The sequence below is a fragment of the Aquarana catesbeiana genome, linkage group LG07, assembly GCF_042186555.1.
Source record: "Aquarana catesbeiana isolate 2022-GZ linkage group LG07, ASM4218655v1, whole genome shotgun sequence".
Classification (NCBI taxonomy): Eukaryota; Metazoa; Chordata; class Amphibia; order Anura; family Ranidae; genus Aquarana; species Aquarana catesbeiana.
The window spans coordinates 32,398,968-32,423,036 of record NC_133330.1 but is presented as its reverse complement, the minus strand read 5'-3'; the positions used below and the strand labels follow the sequence as shown (position 1 = coordinate 32,423,036).

General features: G+C 42.8%; 1 protein-coding gene across 4 annotated transcripts in view; it reads right to left on the bottom strand.

Annotated features, from left to right (window-relative positions):
• PLXNA1 (plexin A1) overlaps positions 1-24,069 on the bottom strand; it is a 429,988-nt gene that overhangs the window by 21,471 nt on the left and 384,448 nt on the right. The window contains exons 22-27 of one of the 4 annotated variants that reach the window (XM_073591927.1): positions 17,373-17,519; positions 16,118-16,168; positions 9,321-9,522; positions 8,429-8,532; positions 7,937-8,033; positions 2,346-2,536 (exon numbers count right to left, since the gene is read on the bottom strand). In XM_073591927.1, the coding sequence (XP_073448028.1) occupies positions 2,346-2,536; positions 7,937-8,033; positions 8,429-8,532; positions 9,321-9,522; positions 16,118-16,168; positions 17,373-17,519 (792 nt within the window). The remainder of the gene's footprint in view (positions 1-2,345; positions 2,537-7,936; positions 8,034-8,428; positions 8,533-9,320; positions 9,523-16,117; positions 16,169-17,372; positions 17,520-24,069) is intronic. The other 3 variants (XM_073591928.1, XM_073591929.1, XM_073591930.1) reach the window with 3 other exon arrangements.

The following is a 24,069-nucleotide window of genomic DNA, read 5'->3' as shown; positions in this document are numbered from 1 at the left end:
TGCAAGACAAGTTTGGGCCAATGCCCTTCGAACAAAAGTCCACGGTTTTGCTGGCCAACAATCCGATCGTGTGTACGAGGCTTTAGATGTGACACCGATTCAAAACTTGACTGATACTTAACACTGCCATAATGTTCTTTACAACTGTCCTTATTATGCATGTTCCAGGTGGCAAAGCTTAGCACCACCCATCCAAAATACATTAAAAACCTACCTATAAATAATAAGACAGTCATGACTACATTCCCTGCCCTCCTACGAGGCAGCATGCTCTGAAGTGCACTGTGAACATATTTCAAAATAGTGTTACAAATGCGCGCTTGTACCATCCCCAGGATGCCTTTACATCCATCTATAAGTCGAAATGGCAGCAATAAGGCTTTTTATATTATCCTTCCCTTGCAGAGATAAAATGCATCAGAATCCACAGCAAGGGAATAAAAGCATGTATTTCCTATGGGAGCACTACAAATACAACGGGAATCCTTCAGAATACGCCTAAATATCTCCTCCCGCGTTCGCAATTAATTTTGTTGTTGCACAAGCAGATTCCCCGTAGACTTACAAGTTATTACACTCGTGGAGACGTTATGTAGCGAGGAAGATTTGCTGAAGGTTCAGAGTCCGCAGAAAAGCTCATTAAAGGAAGAATTAATCTTTCCTATAGCCATTAATATCCATAAGCAAGCCGTAAATACTGCTCCCTGTTAAATAAATATATATCCCGCTAACCGAGGCCCGAAACGTATGGAGACGAGCGGATATAAATAACACGACGATATTTACAGTACCTGCAATTAATGTGGGTTTTCATAATGTCTTAACAACGGCTGGGGGTTTATTGAAAGAACCTCTTATGGATGCCTTTTTATTCATATACGGCCATTACGAAACAATAGCGGTTAATTTGTGTCATAACCCATCGATTTGCTGCTGTAAAGCCTGCAACTCCCTCTCTTCTGACTTCCTTTCTGCTGATCCAGGGAAGCGGCTAAATTATAACGCCAATCACTGCCATCACCGGGGCACCGTGGGAAATTGGCTGTGCGTTAGCAGGACGACGCAGGAGCCTGCTTTTGCTTTGTCAACAAGAGGCATGCAAAAATTTAATCAGTCTGCTTTCTTGACAGCAGTTTTTTTTTTTTTTTTGTGCTTGAGTTTATCAGATCACTAAGAAAAATATATTTACACCGATTAATGAGGCCTTAAGCCTCAGCGATGGTCCTAATTCATTGCAGAGGTTCTCATGCCTCAGTGATAGGCCTAGATCTCTGTGGATTATGTATACCTCATTCATGGACTGGTTCTCATGAGAGTTTCTTAAAATTATTGATGGTCCTAGTTCCTAGCAGAGTCCCTTGTACCTTAGGAAAAGGGTTTAGAGTCCCTTGTGAAGTTCCTTGTGCCTCGGTGATGGCATCAGATTCTAGCAAAGGTCCTTGTGCCTCAGTAACTGCTTTAGCTCCTAGAAGAGTTCCCTGTACCACGGTGATGGCCCCAGAGGACATCTTTGTACCTCAGAGTGATGGTCCTAGTTCCTACAGAAGTTCACTGCACCTTAGTGATGGTCTTTGTTTCTAGGGAAGTCCACTGCACCTCAGTGATGGCCTTAGTTCCCAAAGAAGTCCACTGCACTGCAATGATGGACCTAGTTCCTAAAGAAGTCATCCACACCTCAGTGATGGACCTAGTTCCTACTGAAGATCACTGTACCTCAGTGATGGCCCTAGTTCCTAAAGAACTCCAACGCACCTCAGTGATGGACCTAGTTCCTACTGAAGATCACTACACGTCAGTGATAGCCCTAGTACCTAAAGAAGTCTGCCGCACCTCAGTGATGGTTCTAGTTTCTACTGAAGATCACTGCACCTCAGTGATGGACCTAGTTCCTACTGAAGTCCACTGCACCTCAGCGATTGCGCTAGTTCCAAAATCGTCCACCCCCACTCTAGCTGATAGCAAAGTTCCTTATACCTGATCAATGGCCCCAGTTCCTCATACTTTAGTAATGCCCTGATTTCACAGTAGGTTAATATTGTGCAGATGCATGAAATCGGGAATTCACCAACTAGTATTATCAAAACTCTCTTCTATATTGTGATGCAATTATTGTGAAACCATTTCAATGTAGCCAATATGGTCTAGCTACCTGTAAATCTGCAGATATACATTCCTTCCAAGGCAATAAGCAAAAAATATTTAATTGCACTAAATTCATGTTACCCAGATTACCCAGGTTTTTTCTTTACTGCACTACAAGATAATTATGATGAATTACTTTGGGCAAGAAAACTAATAAATAAGGGTCAGAACATTTTTTTTAATATACATTTAGTTGTTTTTACCTTTGTTGCCAATAAGCGGGTGAGATAAATTTCAGACACCATCTTGCTCCCTCTGTCTCCCTCACGTTGGTCCAGGTGATCATGGTTCTTGACAAGGTGCCAGAGCTTTGTACCGCTTTCCAGATCCGGGGTAATCATAGGGGTTCGTGAACGCAGGCTGTCGGGGCTGGACGCTGTCCGCAACATGCTCTCTGTGGAGAAAGAGTTCACATAGTGAGCGTAAGGAATTCTTAGAAGCACCCTTTCAATCCCCACTTCTTTAGTTATGGAAGCATCACTACCCATCCTAATTAAGCTTCATGTGGTGTCATGATCCACTTCAATGATGCCAACCCATTACAATAATCACAATCCTCCCCTCGCCGTCTCCATCACCTTCCATCGTCTCACAAATATCTGAATAATCGTCTGTCTGCAACATCTAGTCTTCATTTTCCATTCCATCTAGCCCACATTTTAGCTGTTATTATCTATTTAGCTTACAGTCCGTGACCCCATCTGCAGGAAAATGGTTTTTCATCTGAGTTCTGTCACTGCTAAAATGCGGTGCGGGATGGAGATAGACTATGACATGGAAAAAATGAAGGAAAAAAAAAAATGTACTGAAATGAAAAAGTGTGGCAAGACTCTTCTTATAAATTTCCTGAGGGGACCAGTGTCGTCAGTTGCACATGAGGCAAAATAGGTTCCTCAGGACCCACTGATATCACCAGCTCCTTGTGGACTGACAGACAGAATACAAGATTGACAAAGAAAAATGTCTGCTACTGTGATGTCACCACCGTCTAGTCAACTGGCTTGGTTTTGCTTATCAAAAAAACAAGCCACGCTCAATCACAGTGGAAAGGTAAGCTGAATAGGGATTTTGCCAACATGAACAGTTTGTGTTGTGACACCCAGTTGACAATGTCCTCAAGCATTGCCTACAGCACGTGTCAAACATGTGACCCACCAGTAAATTTCATGTGGCACTCGCACCTCACCTGCAGGACCCCCCCCCCCCCCCTGCCTATGGTTGCCACCTCATCCCTTTAAACCCGAACACATATTAATTACACAGGTTCTGCCTTATCTGCATTTAATCAGCCTCACAACCTGTGTAATTCAAAGGTTTTCAGGTTTAAAGGGATGAGGGGACAACTCTATCTCTGCCTCCTCCTTGTCTCAGCAATTGCTAGCAGAGAGGACTACAGAACTCATTTGCCAGATCCTGCGCTTCTCTGTGCAGCCGCAAAGAGGCTCATCTGTCTCTAGTCTCTGCAGTCGCTAGCATATAGGAAGACTCCTCCTACAGATCCTGTGTGCGCCCCTTTGCAGCTGCAGCACCCCCACCTCTAGGCCTCCCCTGGTCTCAGCATTCAGGCTATGGCAACTACTACAGCCCTCCTCTAGTCCTCCTCCAGACTCTGCACTTTCTGATTCCGAGCTTCCTCCTGGCAGCAGTACAAGGTAAAAGGGGGGGGGGGGGGTGCAATGTGATGTAAGGGGAGGCGGGGGACAATTCTATGCCAGTTGAAAAGGAGGGTTGCACGACGCTGATAGCTGTATCATTAGTTATTATTAAAACTAGTAATAATCAAGTGCGGAGGCAGTTTTTTTTTTTAATATGGTAAAGGTAGCAGTAGTACTCTATGGTAGTAGAGTAGATAGAAGAGTTTTATAGTCTTAGCGATACAACCGACCCTTTGAGGGCAACCATAACGCTGATGTGGCCCGATATGAAACTGCGTTTCACACCCCTGGCCTACAGCATCAATTTTGTAAATTGGTACCATTAAAGGAGATGTAACCTCAATACCTAAAAATCACATATAAGCTTTAACACGCTCATTTAATATGGTTGTAAAGGCTCAAGGTTTTTTTTACCTTCATGTATTCTATACATGAAGTTAAAAAACCTTCTCTGTGCAGCAGCCCTCCAGCCCCACCCCCCTAAAAATTACTTGAACTCCATCTTGATCCAGCAATGTACATGAGAGTCTCGGCTCTACCTTCTCATTGGTTGAAACAGCAGTGGTAGCCATTGGATCCTGCTACTGTCAATCACAGCCAGTGAGCCAATGAGGAGAGAGCGGGGGCGGAGCAGAGCTGCACTCCGTGTGTGAATGCAAGCTGCTTTCTATGGGAGCCCTAGGCAGGAGGGAGGGGCCTCGAGCGACGGTGGGGGACCCGAGAATAGGAGCATCGGGGTTGCTCTGTGCAAAACCATTGGTAAGTATAACATGTTTGTTATTTAAAAAAAACAAAAACACAAATTAATGTCACTTTAATCTTCAATATATTGAAATCAGCACCTTTCATGACACGAGGATCGGGAAATGCATTGAGCCTGCGCTCTTGCCATAGTTGACATCATTACCTGGTTTCACCTCGGGCTGTTGGAACGCACGCCAGCCAGGGACATCTAGTGCGTCTGTTTGTGTTTTGTTGACCATAGGCAACATTTATTTAAGTGCACATTTTAAGTGAAAATTTTCTGAATAAACATACTGCACTATGATCGGGTGTATTGTTTTTTATGGATCTGTCTTTTGAGAACTTATGAGAGCGAGACTTCTGGCGAGCCTGGCTTGGTGAATCCTTGGGTAAACATCAAAGGAATCACTGGATCTGCTGAGGCATGATTTACATGTGAAAGCGTGCATTATACTTGGGGTTGGTGAGTTGGTCTACACGACTTGGTGGAGCACTATTGTGAAGAGAAGTAAGAATAGCACTCACTACTGTGCATGGTGAATGGAGCTTTGCATGAAGATTTTCAAATACTTATGGGACAATAAGGACTCGGATATTGTTTTTTTGATTAACTATTGTTTTTTTGGATTAATCACGTATTGATCATTGTATTTTGATTGATTATTTACTTAAACTAGCTCATTGACAGCCTCTGGTGATCGTGCCAGTTTCTTGTTCATGAACTTCCTTTTACAGGGCGACAATGTTCTGTCTTTCATTTGTACACATAGGCCTCCAATGAAGACTACTGTGTTAACACGCATAATGCAAACATGATCCACTGTTGTCACCATCAGGAAATGCCATGTAGACAAGAAAGGACTTCAGGAGATCAGCAGCACCGAGATGCTAGATGGTATCAAGAACGCACCCCATGGAAACACGCCATCAAGCCTCCCTGGAGAATGGTTTTTGTGGTATAGGAGTACTGAACCTCGGGGTGATCTGTTGTAACGTTCTATGTGGTATATGGTCCTGGACACTGTTCACCAACCACCATGGTGTAGAACAGTGGTTCTCAACTCCAGTCCTCAGGACCCACTAACAGGCCAGAATTTAAGTATTACCTTGGGGAGATGCAGACTAGAATACTGCAATCACTGAGCAGCAAATGATATCACCTGTGATGCATTTCAGTTATCCTGCAAACTTGGCCTGTTAGTGGGTCCCGAGGACAGGAGTTGAGAACCACTGGTGTAGAAGATGATCTTTTATGTATTATGTGTGAACTAGTGTAGTGCTCCCGTTTTTTTTAAAAGAATAATTTAATAATATTTTTTTTAAATGTCATTTGCCCTGGAAAATTTGACCAAGAACAGCATTATGTTATTAAGCAGCACCATTCTCTAAAGCAGTGATGGTGAACCTTGGCACCCCAGATGTTTTGGAACTACATTTCCCATGATGCTCAACTACACTGCAGAGTGCATGAACATCATGGGAAATGTAGTTCCAAAACATCTGGGGTGCCAAGGTTCACCATTGCTCTAAAGCATTCAGGACATGTTCACCACCAGGGAGGACCTGTGATGTCACATGACAAGGAAAAAAAAATAATAGGAAAAAAAAAAGGTTCAAGTCCAAGTGAGGTCACCAAATCCTTGTGAATGAACTGCTGCCCATCCAAAATATAGACTCATCCTATAAAATGGTCGCCAGTGAAGTGCATGGCTGAAAGCGACACTTGAAACAAAATGCAGCAAGACCCTGGAGAGGAATCAGTTAAACATCCCATAAATGGTTCGTTCCAGCTTCCTCATCAGAATCCGGTCTTCAAAGGATCTTCCAGCAAAGCGTTAGCTGCGTTTAATGAACAGTTCCCAAAAGCTTTGCAGAATAAGGTTTCATTTTCTATGCCGACCCCCCCTTCTTCTAAACGACACCTACAATGCAAATTGAGGAGCTGAAGGCAGCCACTCGTTCCAGCTCTGACATTTCAAAGCTAGTTATGTGTGATAATTAATTTCAGCATCACTATCAACTCCCTTTGATTTGAGATCGCTTCTGCAGCTTTAATTAGTGACTAGAAGGACGGCATTTGCCTGACCTCCAGACAAGTCCTTTATTATAAAATAAACAGAGATCAGACGCCGGCATCCTGCAGTTCGCGGCAGAAAACAAAAAAATAAATAAAATTTGCCGGTATTTTATTAATTTTTTTTTTTTTTATGTGGCTGACAAAAGCGGCTTTGGGAACCCTGACAGGCGTGTGACTCTGCAAAGCAGCCGGCCGGCAGCCAATCGGAAACTGCTGTGCTGCTGGGTGGATTAAACCACTGAGACAGATCAGATGGGAACAGAAAGGAAGTGAAAAGGGGATTACCATACCGAAAAACTAGATTCAGGAAATAGCGGCGCTGTGCAGATTTACAATGTATTGCAGAACGTGAAAATAAAACATTTACAGTCTTTTTCTCTGCTGCTGTCCATATAGGGAATGTACAGTATATATATATATATATATATATATATATATATATATATATATATATATATATATATACATATATTTATTTATACACACACACATACATATATACACAGTGTATGGTCAGGGCTAAAAAAAAAAAAAAAAAAAAAAAAAAAAAAAAAAAAGATTTGGAAAATAATAATAATACATTTTTCTGAACTCTTGACACCAGGTGACATGAGGTATTTTGGTAGCGACTGTGAAAGGGGAAGGAGAGATGAGGAGTGCTAAGTATTAAACATTCGAGGGTGGGGCAGAAACGGACACTTTACCCTGAATGGTCTCTTTAAATATAATCTATTGCATATTAAAATAAGGTAGTTTTTCTATCCAACCACAGAGGGCACTCTAGTCCCCTTATCACACGGTTTGCATTCTCTCACTGTCAGCTGTGCTGAAAAAGGACAGTTTAATGAATGATTTATCATAGCGATTCTGCCTATGATAGAGACATCTCAATATGAGGTTTCGATCATCCGAAAGGAGCCTCAAAACAAGCAACACTGAAGCCTTTTTGACTAACCCATGTTACTCTAGGAATCCTCTTTTGTGATTTTTAATTTTTTTAATAAAAAAATTAACCCCAAAGAACTATAATTTTCTTTAAATCTCTCCAGATATGCAACTCAGACATTTCACACACACACATAAATAGTGAGGACTGAACACAATCTGACACGTAATTAGCCAGCTATTTTGGGGGGGGGGGGGAATAAACACACAAATAAACCCATTTTCAGTTTGCTCCAGTTTGGCTAGTGATCAGAGTTAAACAGTGGGCACCAGCTTTTTTTTTTTCATATTCTTAACCTGTACATGGTGCAAGAGGTGGCACAGGAAACAGAAATTGCTGTGACACGTCAGCTCCGTCTGGTCGTACACTTACCATATCTGCTCAGAGACTTTGTAAACGTTGAGGAATTTGAGATGTTATAGGCAGAGTTCTGTTTGGGGACCAGTGCAACCGAAGACCCATCGATAACCTAAACAAGGACACAAGGGCTGAAATTAGGAAGATGGCGACTGCAAGGTGGTATACAATACAAGCCCACCCACAACATTTAAAAAAACAAAAATTCATTTTTCATTAAAATACCACTATTAAGAGCAAACGATTAGCAGTGTCAGGGTAAGGTCCTTGAGCACCCAAGGAGAAAAGGCCAAAGTGCATCCCCTTCCTGCTCAAGTACCCATGGCAGCACCCTTTTCTGCCCACCCCTCAACCCAGCCCTGCCTATCAGGTACAATTTTCATTTTGTGATCTCCAACAGAATACGGGAGAGCTTGTTCAATATAGGCTCTACTACTTCTACATAGTGTCAGATAGTTTTGCCAAATCAAAATGGCTTCTTGGCAATGGCAGAGGAAGGTCGCCTACCTGATAATGAGCCAGAGTGTTGAGGCGCTTCCAGTCGTTGTCTATTTTTGTTGTCACATCCTCATCCTGCAGTATGATTCTGGCCATTCTGCCTTGGCGCCATTCTGTCAAAAAGGTGCACCAACAATACATCAGCTGCAGAACTTTGTACATTACTAGCGTCAGCAACGAATAGGACTCAAACCCACTACTACGGTACACTAGCCAACCAACCAGAATTCAGCTTTTAGTAGGTAATTTTTTTTGTTTTTACTTTATGTATGAAAGCCTGAATGGTTTAGTACAAAGAACAGTTGCGCTCTGTCATTTTACCCATTCAGGGCCAATCAACATACTCTTAGAAAGCGCTCCCCCCCCCCCCCCCCCATTGGACCTGGGAGTAAAAAAAACTGTTTATTCTGCATTTTTGAGCTTACACGGGGCTAAAAGCATGATTATAAAAGCATAACACGGTTATTGCATGCCTCTCATTTGGGAAGGTTAGTTCTCCGTCTGTCAATGCTGTCGGAGACTCTGACCCAGGACATATTTAGAAATAATGTATTCTGCACACTCATGTACAGCATGTAAATTTCAAAAGAGGGCCAACAATGGCTGCCTTAATTTTTTTTTTCATGATTTTAAGGAGAGGAGCTAGTGCTCAATCTCAAGTGGAGCATCTTGCTTTCCATGCCGTTTTAGAGGTTAGCACTATGGCTTTGCAGTACTGGATTCTTTGGTTCAGGAACATCTATTCTGCATCCATGTTTATGTCAATTTCCTCTGAATACACAGTCCAATGACTCGGTCAACAGTGTGTATGGGTGCAATTGGAACAGAGTGTAAGCTCTTCTGGTAGAATATGTCACTCTATTAGATAAACCCTGCTCTTCATTTATTGTAACAAAAATACCTTCTGAGAGGTTTTGCCACGGTCGGGAGCCAACCCTCTTACCGAGGTCCATGTCTCCGGCTTTGGGTCGCTGAGAGTACGGGACCCCCTTGTATACAGCATCCAGCAGCTTCTCCTTCACTTGTGTTATGGTGTCGCAGTTCAGCACCTTCACCGGGATCTCCGGGGCATTCTCATTCTCCGGATTGACACAATTGAGCGTCTGCAGAGAAAGTTTCAATTGTGACATAAAAATCAGGAATGGCTGGGAGTTCACTGCGACCTGTAATCAGCTAATTCAATTATTCCTTGTTTCTCTGATACAGAATTTATGACTTTAATAAGCATCATTCCCTACAGGAAACGGGGAGCACAGGTGCGGAGTACAGACTGGCGCTGCCGATGTTTATTAAACTTGCTGCCATGCCGTCACCCCCGTAGCATTTCTCAAGCTTCTAGAAAACAGGAGCAGGCTTTCCTGATATCCCTATAAGGCATGCAGCAAGAGGGATCCACAGAATGTGGACACGAGATGCATGGGGGGGGGGGGGGGGATTACCTAACAACCAATGTACTTTATTTTTTTCTAATACAGATTAATTGGAGGTGAAAAAGAACCAATCGTTTGAGTCAGTCTGAAGCAAGCTATACATTTTTGAATGTACTTCCCAAATATGGCCACTTTTACAACTTGATCTGCATCAAAAGTCTGGCTCTATGGTGTCCAATCTAGGATATTACTCCAACTGACAGGACAAAAGTGTGGGAGCTGCCATTGCCGGAGGTGTGTTCTATGGGGCAGTGATCCTTATCCTTGCCTTACTAGGCTGCTGACCTGGAACAAGCATATGCACATGACGTGCCCTGACACTTAAGATTACAGTCCTCGATAATGTAATATTGTCCCTCCTGCTTAAATAAGTTATGTTATGCAGGGAAGGTATGAAGGATCTGGCTTTGATAGCAGAGATCCTAGCAATATACCCTATCAGAATTTTCTGCCTCCTCTCCTAAATTATGGGGATGAGTGAAAAAGCTGATTTTGATAGAGGTTCCGCCTTCATAACGTAGGATAATTTTGGAGAAGAGGCATAATTTGTGTCAGGACTTGAAGAAGAGAAGGAGCTACATACAATTTTCTGCCTCTTCTACTACAGTAAATATTATGAAAGTAAGGGGAGGAATGGTGGACATGAACTTGATAGCCGTGATCCCAACTACATAAACCATGACAATTTTCTGCCTCTTTTCCTAAATTATCTTGAAAAAAGGGGGAGTGGAGGAGCTGGCTTTGATAGCAGAGATACCAGCAATATATCCGATCATACATTTCAGCTTCCTCTTCTAAATTATGTTAAGAAGGTGAGCAGTGGAGAAGCTGGTTTTGATCGAGGTCCCACCTACATACCCTATAAGAGGCATTCATTTTGTCAGGAACTGAAGGAGCTGGCTTTGATCGTGGAGATCCCAGCTACATACAATTTACTACTTCTTCTACTATATTATGCCAGGAATTGGGGAAATGGTGGATCTGAACTTGATATTCCAACTACATACCTATGATAATTTTCTGCCTCTGTTCCTAAATTATCTCAGAAAAAAGGGGGGAGTGGAGGAGCTGGCTTTGACACCATAAATCCCAGCTACCTAACCTATGATCATTTTGGAGAACAGGGATTAATTACGTCAGGAACTGAAGGATTGGGGGAACTGGCTTTGATATTGGAGATCCTAGCTACATACCATTTTTGCCTCTTCTCCAAGGCAGGGAAGGAATGGAGGAACTGACTTTAATAGCAGAGACCTTAGTTACATACAATTTTCTGCCTCTTCCACTATATTATGTCAAGAAGGTGAGGAATGATGGACCTGAATTTGATAGCCGAGATCCCAACTATATAACCCAAGATCATTTTCTCCCTCTTTTCCTAAATTATCTCAGAAAGAGAGGGGGGGGGGGGAGCTGGCATTGACAGCAAAAATCCTAGCTACACACCTATGATATTTTTGGAGAAGAACCATAAATCATGTCAGGAACTGAAGGCGTGATGGAGCTGGCTTTGATATTGGAGATCCCAGGCTACACACAATTTTTGTCTCTTCTCCAAGGCACAGAAGGAGTGAAGGAACTGGCTTTGATATTGGAGATCCCATCTACATATCCAATGATAACTTCTGTCTCTTCTAATTATGTCAGAAATGGGAGGAATGGACCAGCCAAATTTGATAGCCGAGATCCCAACTACAAAACCTATGATAATTTTCTGCCTCTTTTCCTAAATTATGTCAAGAAAAGGCGGGGGTGGAGGGGCCAGCTTTAAAAGCAGAAATGCCATCTACATACCCTAATCTCATTTCCTGCCTATTCTCCTAAATATGTCAGGCAGGGGAGAAATTGAGGAACTGGATTTGTTGGGAGGGTTTACAAGGGTTGTGAAGGAAAGTCATGTAAAGGCAGGCCTGTAGGAGATATGTCCTGAAATGGACACCATGGGGTTGATTTACTAAAAACTATAGAAATCTGGAGCAGCTCTGCATTGTAGCCAATCAACTTCTAACTTTAGCTTGCTCAATTAAGCTTTGAAAATAAAACCTGGAAGCCAATTGTTTTTTTTTTGCAGAGCTGCACCAGATTTTGCACTCTCCAATTTTAGTAAACCAACCCCCATAGGTCAGACTTTCGGCCAAGAGTCAAGTGTTTTATACAATGAAGCAAATCTATAAATAGCCATTTATGGCAAATAGAGTATATTAGAAAAAGTTGTAACCCAAAAAAATATTTTACAAGCGATGGGTCCTCTTTAAAGCAAAGCTGCCATATATGAACCAAGATGACAATGTTGTAGAAAAACTGACACCAGGTAACAGTGGCTTTTTATGGTTTACATTCATGCTGTTGCTGCCAAGCAACTGGCAGTAGAAAATTAGCGGTTTTATATATATCTCCGACAGCACAGAACTGTTCAGAGTCAGGAGCTGCGGACACTGTAGATGATGATTTAAAATGGCGGCACGCAGAATTTACCATTACATTATTAAATAAACCCGGACACTGACAGGCGTAATATGGTACAAATGTACTGAACTGCACAGCTAACTTTTTTTTATTTATTGGGGACATTTTAAATTTACAGGCTAAGTGCTCCTTCCTAATAAAAAGAAACATTATATTCATAGCGGGCTGATTTAATGCTCAGAGCAATAAGATGAAGATTTCTATGCAGGACATGCTTTTAGTGCAGCGTCAGGAAGCATGTGTAAAGAAAGGAAACTCCTCAGGAAAGACATTTGCTGGCAAACTGGAGAAAGAAGACATCCCCAGCTTCTTTTTAACCCATCTCAGCTGATCTCTGCCAGCGAATTGTGCAAATATGCCTCATAAGCATGAGATTCTGAGATGCTTTATTTGCCTTTACTTATTACACTATAATGGCAATTATTTGGGGACACCTGACCATCACAACCACTGAAGTGGCCAAAAGTAAGTGGACACCACTCCAAATGATGAAGTTCAGGTGTTTCCAGTGAAGTGTACTGTTAATGCTACAGCATACAAATACATTTTAGACAATTGTGCACTTTTAATGTTGTGGTTAGCCTTTTTTTGTTCCCCTGTGCATGAAACCAACTCCGTAAAGACAAGGTTTGACCAGTTTGGCGTGGAGGAACTCAACACTACTGAATGCCTTTGAGATACATTTGAAAACTGACTGAGCTGGGTCGTCTTATCCAACATCAGTACATGACCCCACAAATGCTCTTTTGGCTTGCAGGAAGGGGCCAACCCCATACCAATGCCCATGGTTTTGAAATGGGGTGACTAGCAAGCTCATATATGTGTGATGGTCAAGTCTCTACAACCTTATGCCCTTATAGAGTTTGGGGTTGAAGACCAGTGACCAGTTTGGTGCGGAAGAACTCTAATATCTTGCACAGAGCCCTGACCTCAACCCTACTAAATGAGTTTGGGATAAATTGGATAACAGGTTGTGAGCCAGGTCTTCTCATCTGACATTGGTACAGGACACAAATGCTCGTTTGGCTTGGAGGAAAGGAGCAACTCCCTATTAATGCCCATAATTTTAAAATATGATGCCTAACAAGCTCATATAGGTGTAACGGTCAAGTCTACACAACCTTTCGTTCCTATAGTGTGTGGTGTGGAAGACCAGCGACCAATTTTGTGTAGAGGAACTCTAATATCTTGCACAGAGCCCTGACCGCAACCCTACTGAACACCTTTGGGATGAATTAGAAACTCTGTTTGCAAGCCAGGTCTTCTCATCCATCACCAGTACCTGACCTCACAAATGGGCAAAAATTCCCACAGACACACTCCAAAATCTTCCTGGAAGAGTAGAGGCTGTTATGGATGCAAAGGTGATCAACTTCATATTAATACCCATGGTTTGGGAATAGAATATCCAACGTGCTCATAAGTGTGATGGTCAGGTATCCCTAAACAATGGCCATATAGTGTACTTCCAGAACCTTTGGTCTATTGATGGCTTAAATAGATGGAAATTTGAGCAGGTAGGGTCTTTGAAGACCCTACAGAAATATGTGAAAGGAAAAATTTCACTGAAGCCTTGCCTTATTTGCCTAGATACATAAAGCGGGTATAAAAATACACTTATGCTTTAAAGGTTGGCTAATCTGGCCTTTTTTTTAATTTATTTTTTTAGTTCAATGTTATTCTAGAGATGCAATGGGCTTTATTTATCAAGAAGAGCCTTGCTGACTGGCCGTGGTGGGCAATACACACAGTCCTTCTTTCAGACCCACTGACATATACAGTTCACTATTCAGACACAGCCAGTCGGTGGGAAAAAAAAAGTGTTTAGGGCTATAATAAAACTGTAAAACTGCTGAATTAATTAGATGTACAGATGGAGTAAGTTTATTTAAGACAAGCAGCATATTTTGTCCACGCTGTTCTGTGCAGAGTTGTGCCATTTGTCTCAGATCGGCTCCATCTGGAACCTGTCCGACTATTTCAAATTCTCTGAATATGGATGAAAAATTTTGGGCTTATTTAATAGAGCAAAGAGGACTGTGCAAAGGGCAGCCACTTACAACAGCCAACCATAAAGCATCTTTCGCAAGGGAGTCTTACTAGTTATTAAGGAGTGTTAGCACCTTAAATATAATATACAGTAATTAACCATTTCAATACAGGGCACTTTCACCCCCTTCCTACCCAGGCCAAATTTCAGCTTTCAGTGGTGTTGCACTTTGAAGGACAATTGCGCAGTCATGCAACACTGTATTCATATGAAATTTTTATCATTTTTTTGAGACAGATAGAGATCACTTATGGTGCCATTTAATCACCACTGGGTTATTAATTTTTTGCTAAACAAATGAAAAAAGTCCGACAATTTGGGAAAAAAAAAGAAAAAGGTTTTTATTTTCGGTTATAAAACTTTGCAAATAAGTAATTTTTTTTTCTACATGAATGTGCACTGATAAGCCTGCACTGATGGGCACTTATAATCAGGGCACTGATCAGTGTAAGCAATATACTGACAGTCTTGCTGGTTAACGGCTCTCCCAGAACTGGAAGTCCGCGCTGTAGAAGAGGTTAACAATCTTTGCACTTAAAAAGGTAAATAAACTTTAGTTTTGCCTGGAAACCAGATTTTGTGGTTGGATCACCCACCCTCTTCTAACACTATACAGGCAAATGGGTGCAGAGACTTGGCCATCACACCTATATCAGTTTTTTTGGATATCCCATTTTAAAACCATGAACATTAGTTGCCTCCCACCTCCCATCTTTGTGGTTTTAACAGCCTCCACCCTTTTAAGAAGTATTTCTACGAGATTTGGGGTTGTCTGTGGGAATTTGTGCCCATTCAGCCAAAAGAGAATTTGTGAGGTCAGGTACTGATGTTGGATGAAAAGACCTGGCTCACAATTGGCATTCCAGTTCATCCCAATGATGTTCTGGTGTGTCAAGGTCAAGACTCTGTGCAGGCTTCTCAAGTTCAATAACACCAAACTGTTCAAACCATGTCTTTATAGTGCTGGCTTTGTATACAGGGGCATACTCATGCTGTAACAGAAGAGCTTTCCCCAAGCTGTTAAAGTTGGAATCTCCCAATTTTCTAAAATATCTTTATATGTTGTAGAATTAGCAGTACCCTTCCCTGCAAACACTTGAACTCCATCATTTGGTGGAAAGAACAAACTTTTGGCTGTAAGTGTATCTCTCTCAAGAACTCTTGAAAAGAGACCACTTGCATCCGGGTTTAGCCTACTGATACACAGCTATATTTAAAACATCAGTTTCAGGAGTACAGGCCCTTCAAAAAGGTTTTTAAGAACAACTCCCCAAACCACTTGATGCACTCCCCTGTGCTTTGTTGCAGCCATTGGCAAATACCCAGTGCTTATAAGCATGGAGGAGAATGCAACCTTCCTCAATGGATGCAGTGCTCAGGTCTGAGAGGCCAATTGCTAGGCTAGAACACTCTTACACAAAGAAGGGGAGGGGCGCATTAACACTGTGTAAGCTCAGACATGGAGCTTACACAGGGTTTGGACTTGTAACTCTGATGGATGAACAGTAGGGAAGAACAGGGGAGGTGAGAATCAGTGGATGGGGGGTTATTCTTACAAGAGAACCTGTCACTTTCACATATTCATGGCAAAATGACAGTCTCATTAAGCTATAGGATAGCTCTGCAATGGGGTGTGCTGGGATTGGTTGAACGGCAGAAGAAAGAGGAAACTCCTCTCGCTTCCACCACAGTCAAAGCTGAAATGGATTGAAGGATCCAGCCACAGAGCATAAAGCTGGGACCAAAACTTACTTGAGGCGAGCGGCACCATGATTCATCGCTCAGCCCGCCATCGCAAAGATTCTTCAATCCATTAAAGGGTGAGCCGGTTTAGTGAGAAACACAGAAAAAAAAAAAGGAGAGAGGGGACGGGGAGAGAAAGAGAAAAAGTCCAATGAAAAAAAAAGCGACTCTGTTGAATAGCGAGTGGCAATGTAGCGTGATGTGGGCTATGCTAGGCAAATCAGATTAAATACGAGACTGTATACTTGTTTGAAGAACAACTCCATACAACACAGATATTTGAGTACTGGTAAGGTGAAATCATGGTCTGGAAATTTGGTATCTTTAAGAGATTCAGAGCCAAAGTTTGTGTCTCTGCCCTTCCCACAAGTGTTTAATGGGTGTAATACTCTCTCACTGTTGGATTACTAAACTGTTGCTGTCGGGTTTCAATGTTTTACTTTAATTGCAAAAACCTTAAAAATCCAACGTGTTTCTAAAGTCACCTTCGCCCTCATGGCTGTGGGATTTGGCTGGTGGGAATCGAGTCACATATGTGGGTTTGTGCCTTGAATGTTAGAGGCTAACATTCTTGTGGCTTTGACCCATGGCTGCATGTCAGTCAAGCTGAATCCCAGAGCCCTGAAGAAGAGGACCCTAAATCCTACCAAACGCATTGGATTTTTGGCAAGCAAGGGCTTACATTTTTGGATTATAAACAACTGAAAGCCTTGACTTTATGGCACTTCTTACCCAATAACACTGCAGCCAAAGACCGTGTTCACTAAAACAAATGGAGTTACACTTCCCTAACCAAATTTCCATAATGAAGAATATTATGTAAGGACACGTAGAGACATCTACACCACGGCCTTGTGGAAGGTGGAGGAGACACAAACCACTGTAGGGAAACCAAACCATTGGAGTCATCTCAGAGAATCTAGAAGCCACCAGCCTGAAATATCAGTCCTGGATGGAGCTGGACTCTTACCTTGCTGGTATAAATGGGAGGGTTCAGAAGAGCAGAGAGGTCTCCCTTATCGGCTTAGCCCAGAGCTGTCCAGCTGCAGCCTTACCTTCAAGCCTGCTACAAAACATCCAGCCGTTTCACCATCTTCTCAACAAATCCTTTTGCTGGGCCACGAGTAGACAAGGAAGACTAAAGCTGGACAGACCTGCTCCCGCCACACAAAGCATCCTCAGCAAAACGCACAACATGCACACTGCTTGAGTCAGTGAAAATGAGGTTTAATAGCAAACAGATATTGCTCTCTGATGAACTGACCAGCATCTTGTAGTCGATCTGTTGGCGGATGAGCTTATCCTCACTCAGGGAATATCGAGCTTCTCCTGTGATGGCATCAATGGGCCCTTTCTCCATCTGCTGCTTGATGGCGCAGTACAGCATGAAGAGCGGTTCTCCAGCGCACTCCTGTGTAGGACCAGAGAGGGGACATAGTGCATTACAAGCTAGGAAATTACAAGTACAATTAGACAAAATGAACTAATATATGATATGATAGGAGAAATAACCAGCATGTTGAGTTTTTTACAGACCTTTATCAGCCAGAAATATTGATTTGTGTTCGCTTGTTACACATGCATTCAAATATTTCAAGTACTATGTAGCTGTGCCATTTTATACAAGAATCACAACAAATGCGAGTGTTGCCCATGAACCACATTGTTCTAAAACTGAACTCTGAGCACCAAAAATGTCTTTTAAATAAATTCCTTAAAGTGGTTGTAAAGGCTGAAGGTGTGTGAGCTGCTCCCCTCACAGGCCCCTAATACTTACCTGAGCCCTGTCTTGATCCAGCGATGTGCACGGGAGCCTCGGCTGTCCCAGACTCCCTCTCCTCATTGGCTCCCACTGCTGTCAATCACAGCCAGTGAGGAGAGAACAGGGAGAGGGGCCGAGCCCCAGCTCTGTGTGTCTTATGGACGCATAGAGCAGGGCTCGGGAGTTAGCATGCACGAGTGCCCCCATAGCAAGTGGACTGCTATTGGGGGCACTGCTGGAGGGGGAGGAGCCCAGAGCGCTGGCGGGGGGACCTGAGAAGAGGAGGGTTGGGGCTGCTCTGTGCAAAACCACTACACAGAGCAGGTAAGTATAACATGTTTGTCATTTAAAAAAAAAAAAAAAAAAAAAGCCAAACCTTTAATACCACTTTATTAGACTTAGGATACAAATACACCAAATGCCTTTACATACCGGGATATTAGCTTGTAAAAGTAGCCATGACCTCATCGCCGTGCTATACACAAGCCTGTGCAGAGAGCTGAGCTGTGGGAGCACCGACTACAGAAAAATACAGAAGGGGCAGAGACAAGGCCAGTCACCCTGCACATGGGTAGGTGTGTTAAGGTAGGTCTCGTCCCTGCCCCCTCTCCTGTGCGCTTTTGCAGGCAGTCTGCAGTGGGTGTACCTACTGGTAAATCTTTGCATGGTCCACTATGATCCAGGGAGGCGATTGTTCAAGATGAGGTTTGAACTAACATGACTTGAATTTTTTTTGCATTTGATTTTTGTCCATTTAAGGCTGGCTTAAAACAGGAATTAACCGTTAAAGACAAAAAAAAAAAAAAAAAACCCGCAAACCCCAATGGCTTGAATCTCAGATAACACCACGTTCTGGGACAGCTTCGCCATCTCTGCGGCACTTTTTTACATCCAGATCCGCTCTGGTGCAAAAGTGCAAGTGCTTCCCTGTCACCATATGCTGTTAGCATCTCGTTAGCATCTGCAGTAATTAAAGAGACAGCTGCTAACGAGCAAGAGCAGGCATACATCATCCCCAGACCTTCCGACAACGCGCTTGTCTTTGAAATTATGGTTCATTTGCAAACTTAGCTTCATTAATTCAGCCAGGGGAAGGCGAGGAGCGGGATCTGCGCCTGACCACACAACGGGTAATTAATGGATTCTGCAGGATTTTTTTTGGGACACCTGCGCTCCGAATGGCGGATATAAAAAAAAATAAAAAAAAAAAAAAATAAAAAGAGAGAGAGGGCTTTGCTTTTTCATTGCCGAGGCGAGCTGTGGGAAAAGCTGGTCCTATGGCTGTGATCAAGCAGCCATCTTTACACTCACAAGGTCCGCGGAGGGGGTGGGGGGGGGGAGACAGAGGTGAGCGTCAGCAAGGACCGAGATGTATAAATGATGTGAGATATATTTTGCACAGATGCTGCCTTTCTATCAAATAAGAATGAACAAAGCGCAGCACCATCTCTGCCAATGAGACTATATTGTATTATGTTTCCTTAAAAAGGCAACTCAATCCCATTTCTTCGTTCTTTTGTTTCACAATCTCAGTTCCGGACTGCTGTAAAATGAAATGAATTAGACCACCCTGCTTGGAAAGGAAGATGCAGCATAGAGAGACAATCAACTGTGCTTTAGATGTGTTGACAAAAACATGTTGATAGGAGGAGAGAGCAGAGTGACAGAGAGATGAGCTAATCAGTTGCTTCTACTTCCACTGTCTGATCAGATACTGGGGGATGGACAAGATCTATGTTACGTAACCTCCCCCCACATAACACGTGTGCAGCAGCTGTGTGTAATGCCTACACACAGCACATATGCTTCCATAGGTGGCAAAGGTTTTTGTGCTGAGAGGCGAGCTGCTCTCAGCACAATGACCAAGCTGTCAAAGACAGCTCCAGGTCTCTAGCAATAATCAGGTGTTATGTATAAGTGCTTTTCTGCACGAAACGCGTCAAACAGATCTCCCTTGGATTCTGGTGCTTTTATGGCTTTTATCTCTATTTTGCTACAATAAAGATTTTTGAAGGGTCCTAATAGAGTGTGCAGTCTTCCATTAAAGTTTCTTCGGTTGCAAGTTGGGTGGGCACCTCGATGTAGGGACTATGTGTAGACTGACCTGGAGCAGTGCTTAATATTTGTTGGACTTGAACAATCAGGAGCCAGTCCCACCAATCACAGTGGTCTTAGGATCAGGCAGACCTTGCTGTCCCCGGTCAGAATAGCTTAGTTAAAGTGTTACTAAACCCAGGAACCTGCATTCACTATATCTGGTCTCCTACAGTACACAGAACATGGAAATGCAATTATTTTAGTAACTATAAACTGCTAAACACCTTTTTCTCATCAGCAGTATATAGCAGTCTTGTGACTTCTATCAGTGTCTGGTTAAAGCTTGTAGGAGGAGTTTTCATTCTCCTCTGACTGTCCTATGAGGCTGCAAGACCCCTAACCCTCTGTCTGGACAATGCTGATTAGCCCTGTGCTGATCACATGCACCCTCCTAAGAAAAAAAAAAAAAGCAATACACACCAAACTGCGCATGTGCAGAGAGCCTCCAAGGCTCTGTACTATCAGCAGATGGATTGGGGACAGTGGAAGAAGAGGAGTTACAGAGAAGACAAACAGGATCAAACAGCCTTTTTACACAATGCGGAGAATTAGGTTCCACAATGAGTATAACAAGCATGCTTTACTGCCTAAACAGACTGATTTCTCTGTTGTGGGTTTAGTAACACTTTAAAGGGGAGCTAGGGCTGGGCAGGAAGAGGTTAAAATGTATGTCCAACCCAATTTTTTTTTTTTTTCATTTTGCACAGAGTAGGGAAGTGTTGGGACTCCCTGTCTGGATATACTGCTACTAACCAGTGCTTTGTTGGAGAGATTTACACTCACTTCCTGTCTTGCCGACAACTGTTTACCAGACAGGAAGTGAGGGCAACTCTCCAACAGCAACACAGGCAGAAATTAAAATGATTTTCTTTAACTCCTTCCGCCAAGCCCTGGCGTCCCTTTAACAGTGAAGGACTGGCTAATCACATGACTGGGAGCATTTCCTGCCGGCTCCAGGTCATGAATAGAGATCAAGAGTGGTCTAAGACAGCTCTGTCACTGTGCTGGGAGCAAATGTTCAGCTTGTGCCCATAGGCACATAAGTCCGGAGTGTGAGAGTTAAAGCTCACCCTCTCTGCCGCCGCCCGTATGCGTTGCGTGGGTGGAAAGAGGTGAACAGGTTCATGGGAAGCCTAAAAACCTTGTCAGATTTTTATTTCTGTCTGTGTACTTCATTTCCGGTCTGATAAAACCATCAACAGAACCGGAAGTGAGGATAGATCTCTCTAACGGGACCCCGGACAGCAGTGAGAACTTGATAGGGCGTTCTAATCATTCTTCACTCCATCCAAAAGTAGAAAATAGTTTTGGGGTTTACGTACACTTTACCTGCAGTAGAGAAAAAACAGTTTGGGGGTGTGATGTGGTGTGAGGCAGAGCTGTGGCAATCTCAGAACTGGATGGACAAAAATACAAATCCTTTGGCAGGTAAAACAAAGGCATACCCCGCTTTACGTACCCTCAGTTTACGTACATTCCTGAGTATGGACACATTGGCGTCTATGGCAAGTGTTGCTCAGCTTGACATGGCACTGCTCCCGGTTTTTTAACATTGGTGTCTATGGCAAATTATGGTCAGCTTGACATGGCACTGCTCCGATTTTTTTAAAATCAGTGTCTATGGCAATTTATGGTCAGCTTGACATGGCACTGCTCCCGGTTTTTTAACATTGATGTCTATGGCAAATCTTGGTCAGCTTGACATGGCACGGCTCCCGGTTTTTTAACATTGGTGTCTATGGTAAATCTTGGTCAGCTTGACATGGCACTGCTCCCGGTTTTTTTTAACATTGGTGTCTATGGCAAATCATGGTCAGCTTGACATGGCACTGCTCCAGAACCATAAGTGACAGGGACACTAAACTTGGGGAGCACCGAGAGGGGACCTAGGACTACAACATATCTGATTTTGAGGTCAGCCAGCTTGCCTAGGTAATCAGTTATGCATGTAAATGACTATTGCAATGCAGTACATGCATTGAGAAGTGAAAAAAGGTATTGCTTCACTTTAAGTACATTTTCGTTTTACATATATGCTCTGGTTCCATTGTGTACTTAAAAGCGGGGTATGCTTGTAGCTGCCTTATATGTATTTAGCCATTTGCCTGGAGTAGTGAATGGAAAAAAACATGTCAATACATTCTAAATTTTGTCTGCCTTGAGTCTCTCATCTTGGTACAGCGACCACTTTTATTGCGAATGCAGCTCTGCGTCCTCGTATTGTCTACAGCTAAGCCAGGCTGCAAATGATAAATTTAAACTGCCACACTTCTCCCTTATAAAAAGGATAAAAAAGAAAAAAAAAAAAAAAGAAAAAAATCAAGGCAAGACATCGGCATTTCCAAACCAAGAGCCGCAAATATGGAAAGAGCATTATTGACGAGATTTAGCTCATCAGGCAACTAATACTGTGCGTTTTTCAACACTTCAGAGCAAAGCCCCCTCCTCGCTTTGCAGGGAATGTCTCATTACACTCGTGATGAATAACCACGCAGGCCTTCAGATACAACAGTCAGAGCGAGAGAATGAACGAAGCCATACATACATATATCCTGCACCTTCTATATTTTATTGCTGTTTGCAGAAAGTCATTAAATTACACTTCTTGTGTACATATCCAAATCTCTGCTGCGCAGAACTCTGAAAAGACGATACTTAGTGATGATAAATTAATTATTAGCCCCTTCCCACAATGCACCACTCTTGGACAACCGTGAATTTGATTTTAAAGAACACTTATAAAAAGGACAAGAACATAAAAAAAAAAAATTTCTTTGTTAAATCCGCTTATGTTTTCCTTTCCCTGGTTCCTCCTTTCCCTCTACATCAACATGTTAACAACATTTTTTTTTTAAAAACACAACCTTTCCATTTTCATTTCATCACCTGTTTTAGACCGAGTGACATCATCATTGAATCTCTGTGCTTCTCTATGCAATGCAGACAGATCATTGCTGGTGAGATCCTGTGCAGGAACGTTCCATAAATTTAGAATTGGATCTCCCCTGCAGTATGGATACACCCCTTTCAAGTCTATGGAATGGTGGTTTTTCACTGGCCGAACTGCTAAATGAGGACGTAAGCAAGCACTTACAAGGAGAATGGTTCAGCGTAGGATTGTTTTCACTTTAAGATGACCAAATTAGCCTTAGGACTAAAAATGGCCAGTAAATAGTTGCGGGGTAGCAGCATGCAAATGTGGCCTTATGGACCCCGATTCTGGAGAATGTCATCGCCGCACGTCACATGGAGGGCCCATGCCTCAGCTACAGTTTTCTTATGGCCCAGCTTCTGCATATAGCAGATCTCTTGACCTCACCAAGAGACACCAGACCTCCCCTGCTCTGGCCTTTGGGCACGTGGCGCACCCATACCTCAGCTACAGTTTTTTTATGGCCCTATATTTGCATACGGCAGATACCTTGACCTCACCAACAGACACTGGATCTCCCCTAGCTAAAAGCTTTCCTGTAAGGCTGAACCGTGATTGGACCCAGATTCAAAAGAATGTCCCCGTCACATCCCACAGTCACATGGCAGGCCCATACCTCAGCTACAGCTTTCTTTTGGCCCTACATGGACATACCGAAGATACCTTGACCTCACCAACAGATACTGGACCTCCCCTACTCTTCGCTATTAAGCTTGACCATCCTAAACTAAAAAGATTTCCTTTAAGGCTGACCCATAATTGGAAGAGGTATGTAAGCTCTTATGGATGGAGTAGGTTCAGCTTAGGAATGTTTAAGGGGCTAACTTTTTATTTAAATTAGACTTGAATTTTATCCCATAGACTTGAATTGGATATCGTCTCTGCTGTATGGATATAATCCTTTCATGTCTATAGAATAGTGGATTTTTACCGGCTGGACCACCAAATGAAAAAAAGCAAGGTGGGATGGTTCAGCTTAGGGTTGTTTTCACTTTAAAATGACCGAAATAACCTTAGAACTGAAAATGACCAGTAAAAACTTGCAGAATGGAAATGTGGTCTTTGGAACCCTGATTCTGGAGAACGTCTCCACTGCCATCCCACAATGCAGTGTCATGTGGTGGGCCCACACCTCAGCTACAGCTCTCTTATGACCCAATATCCGCATAC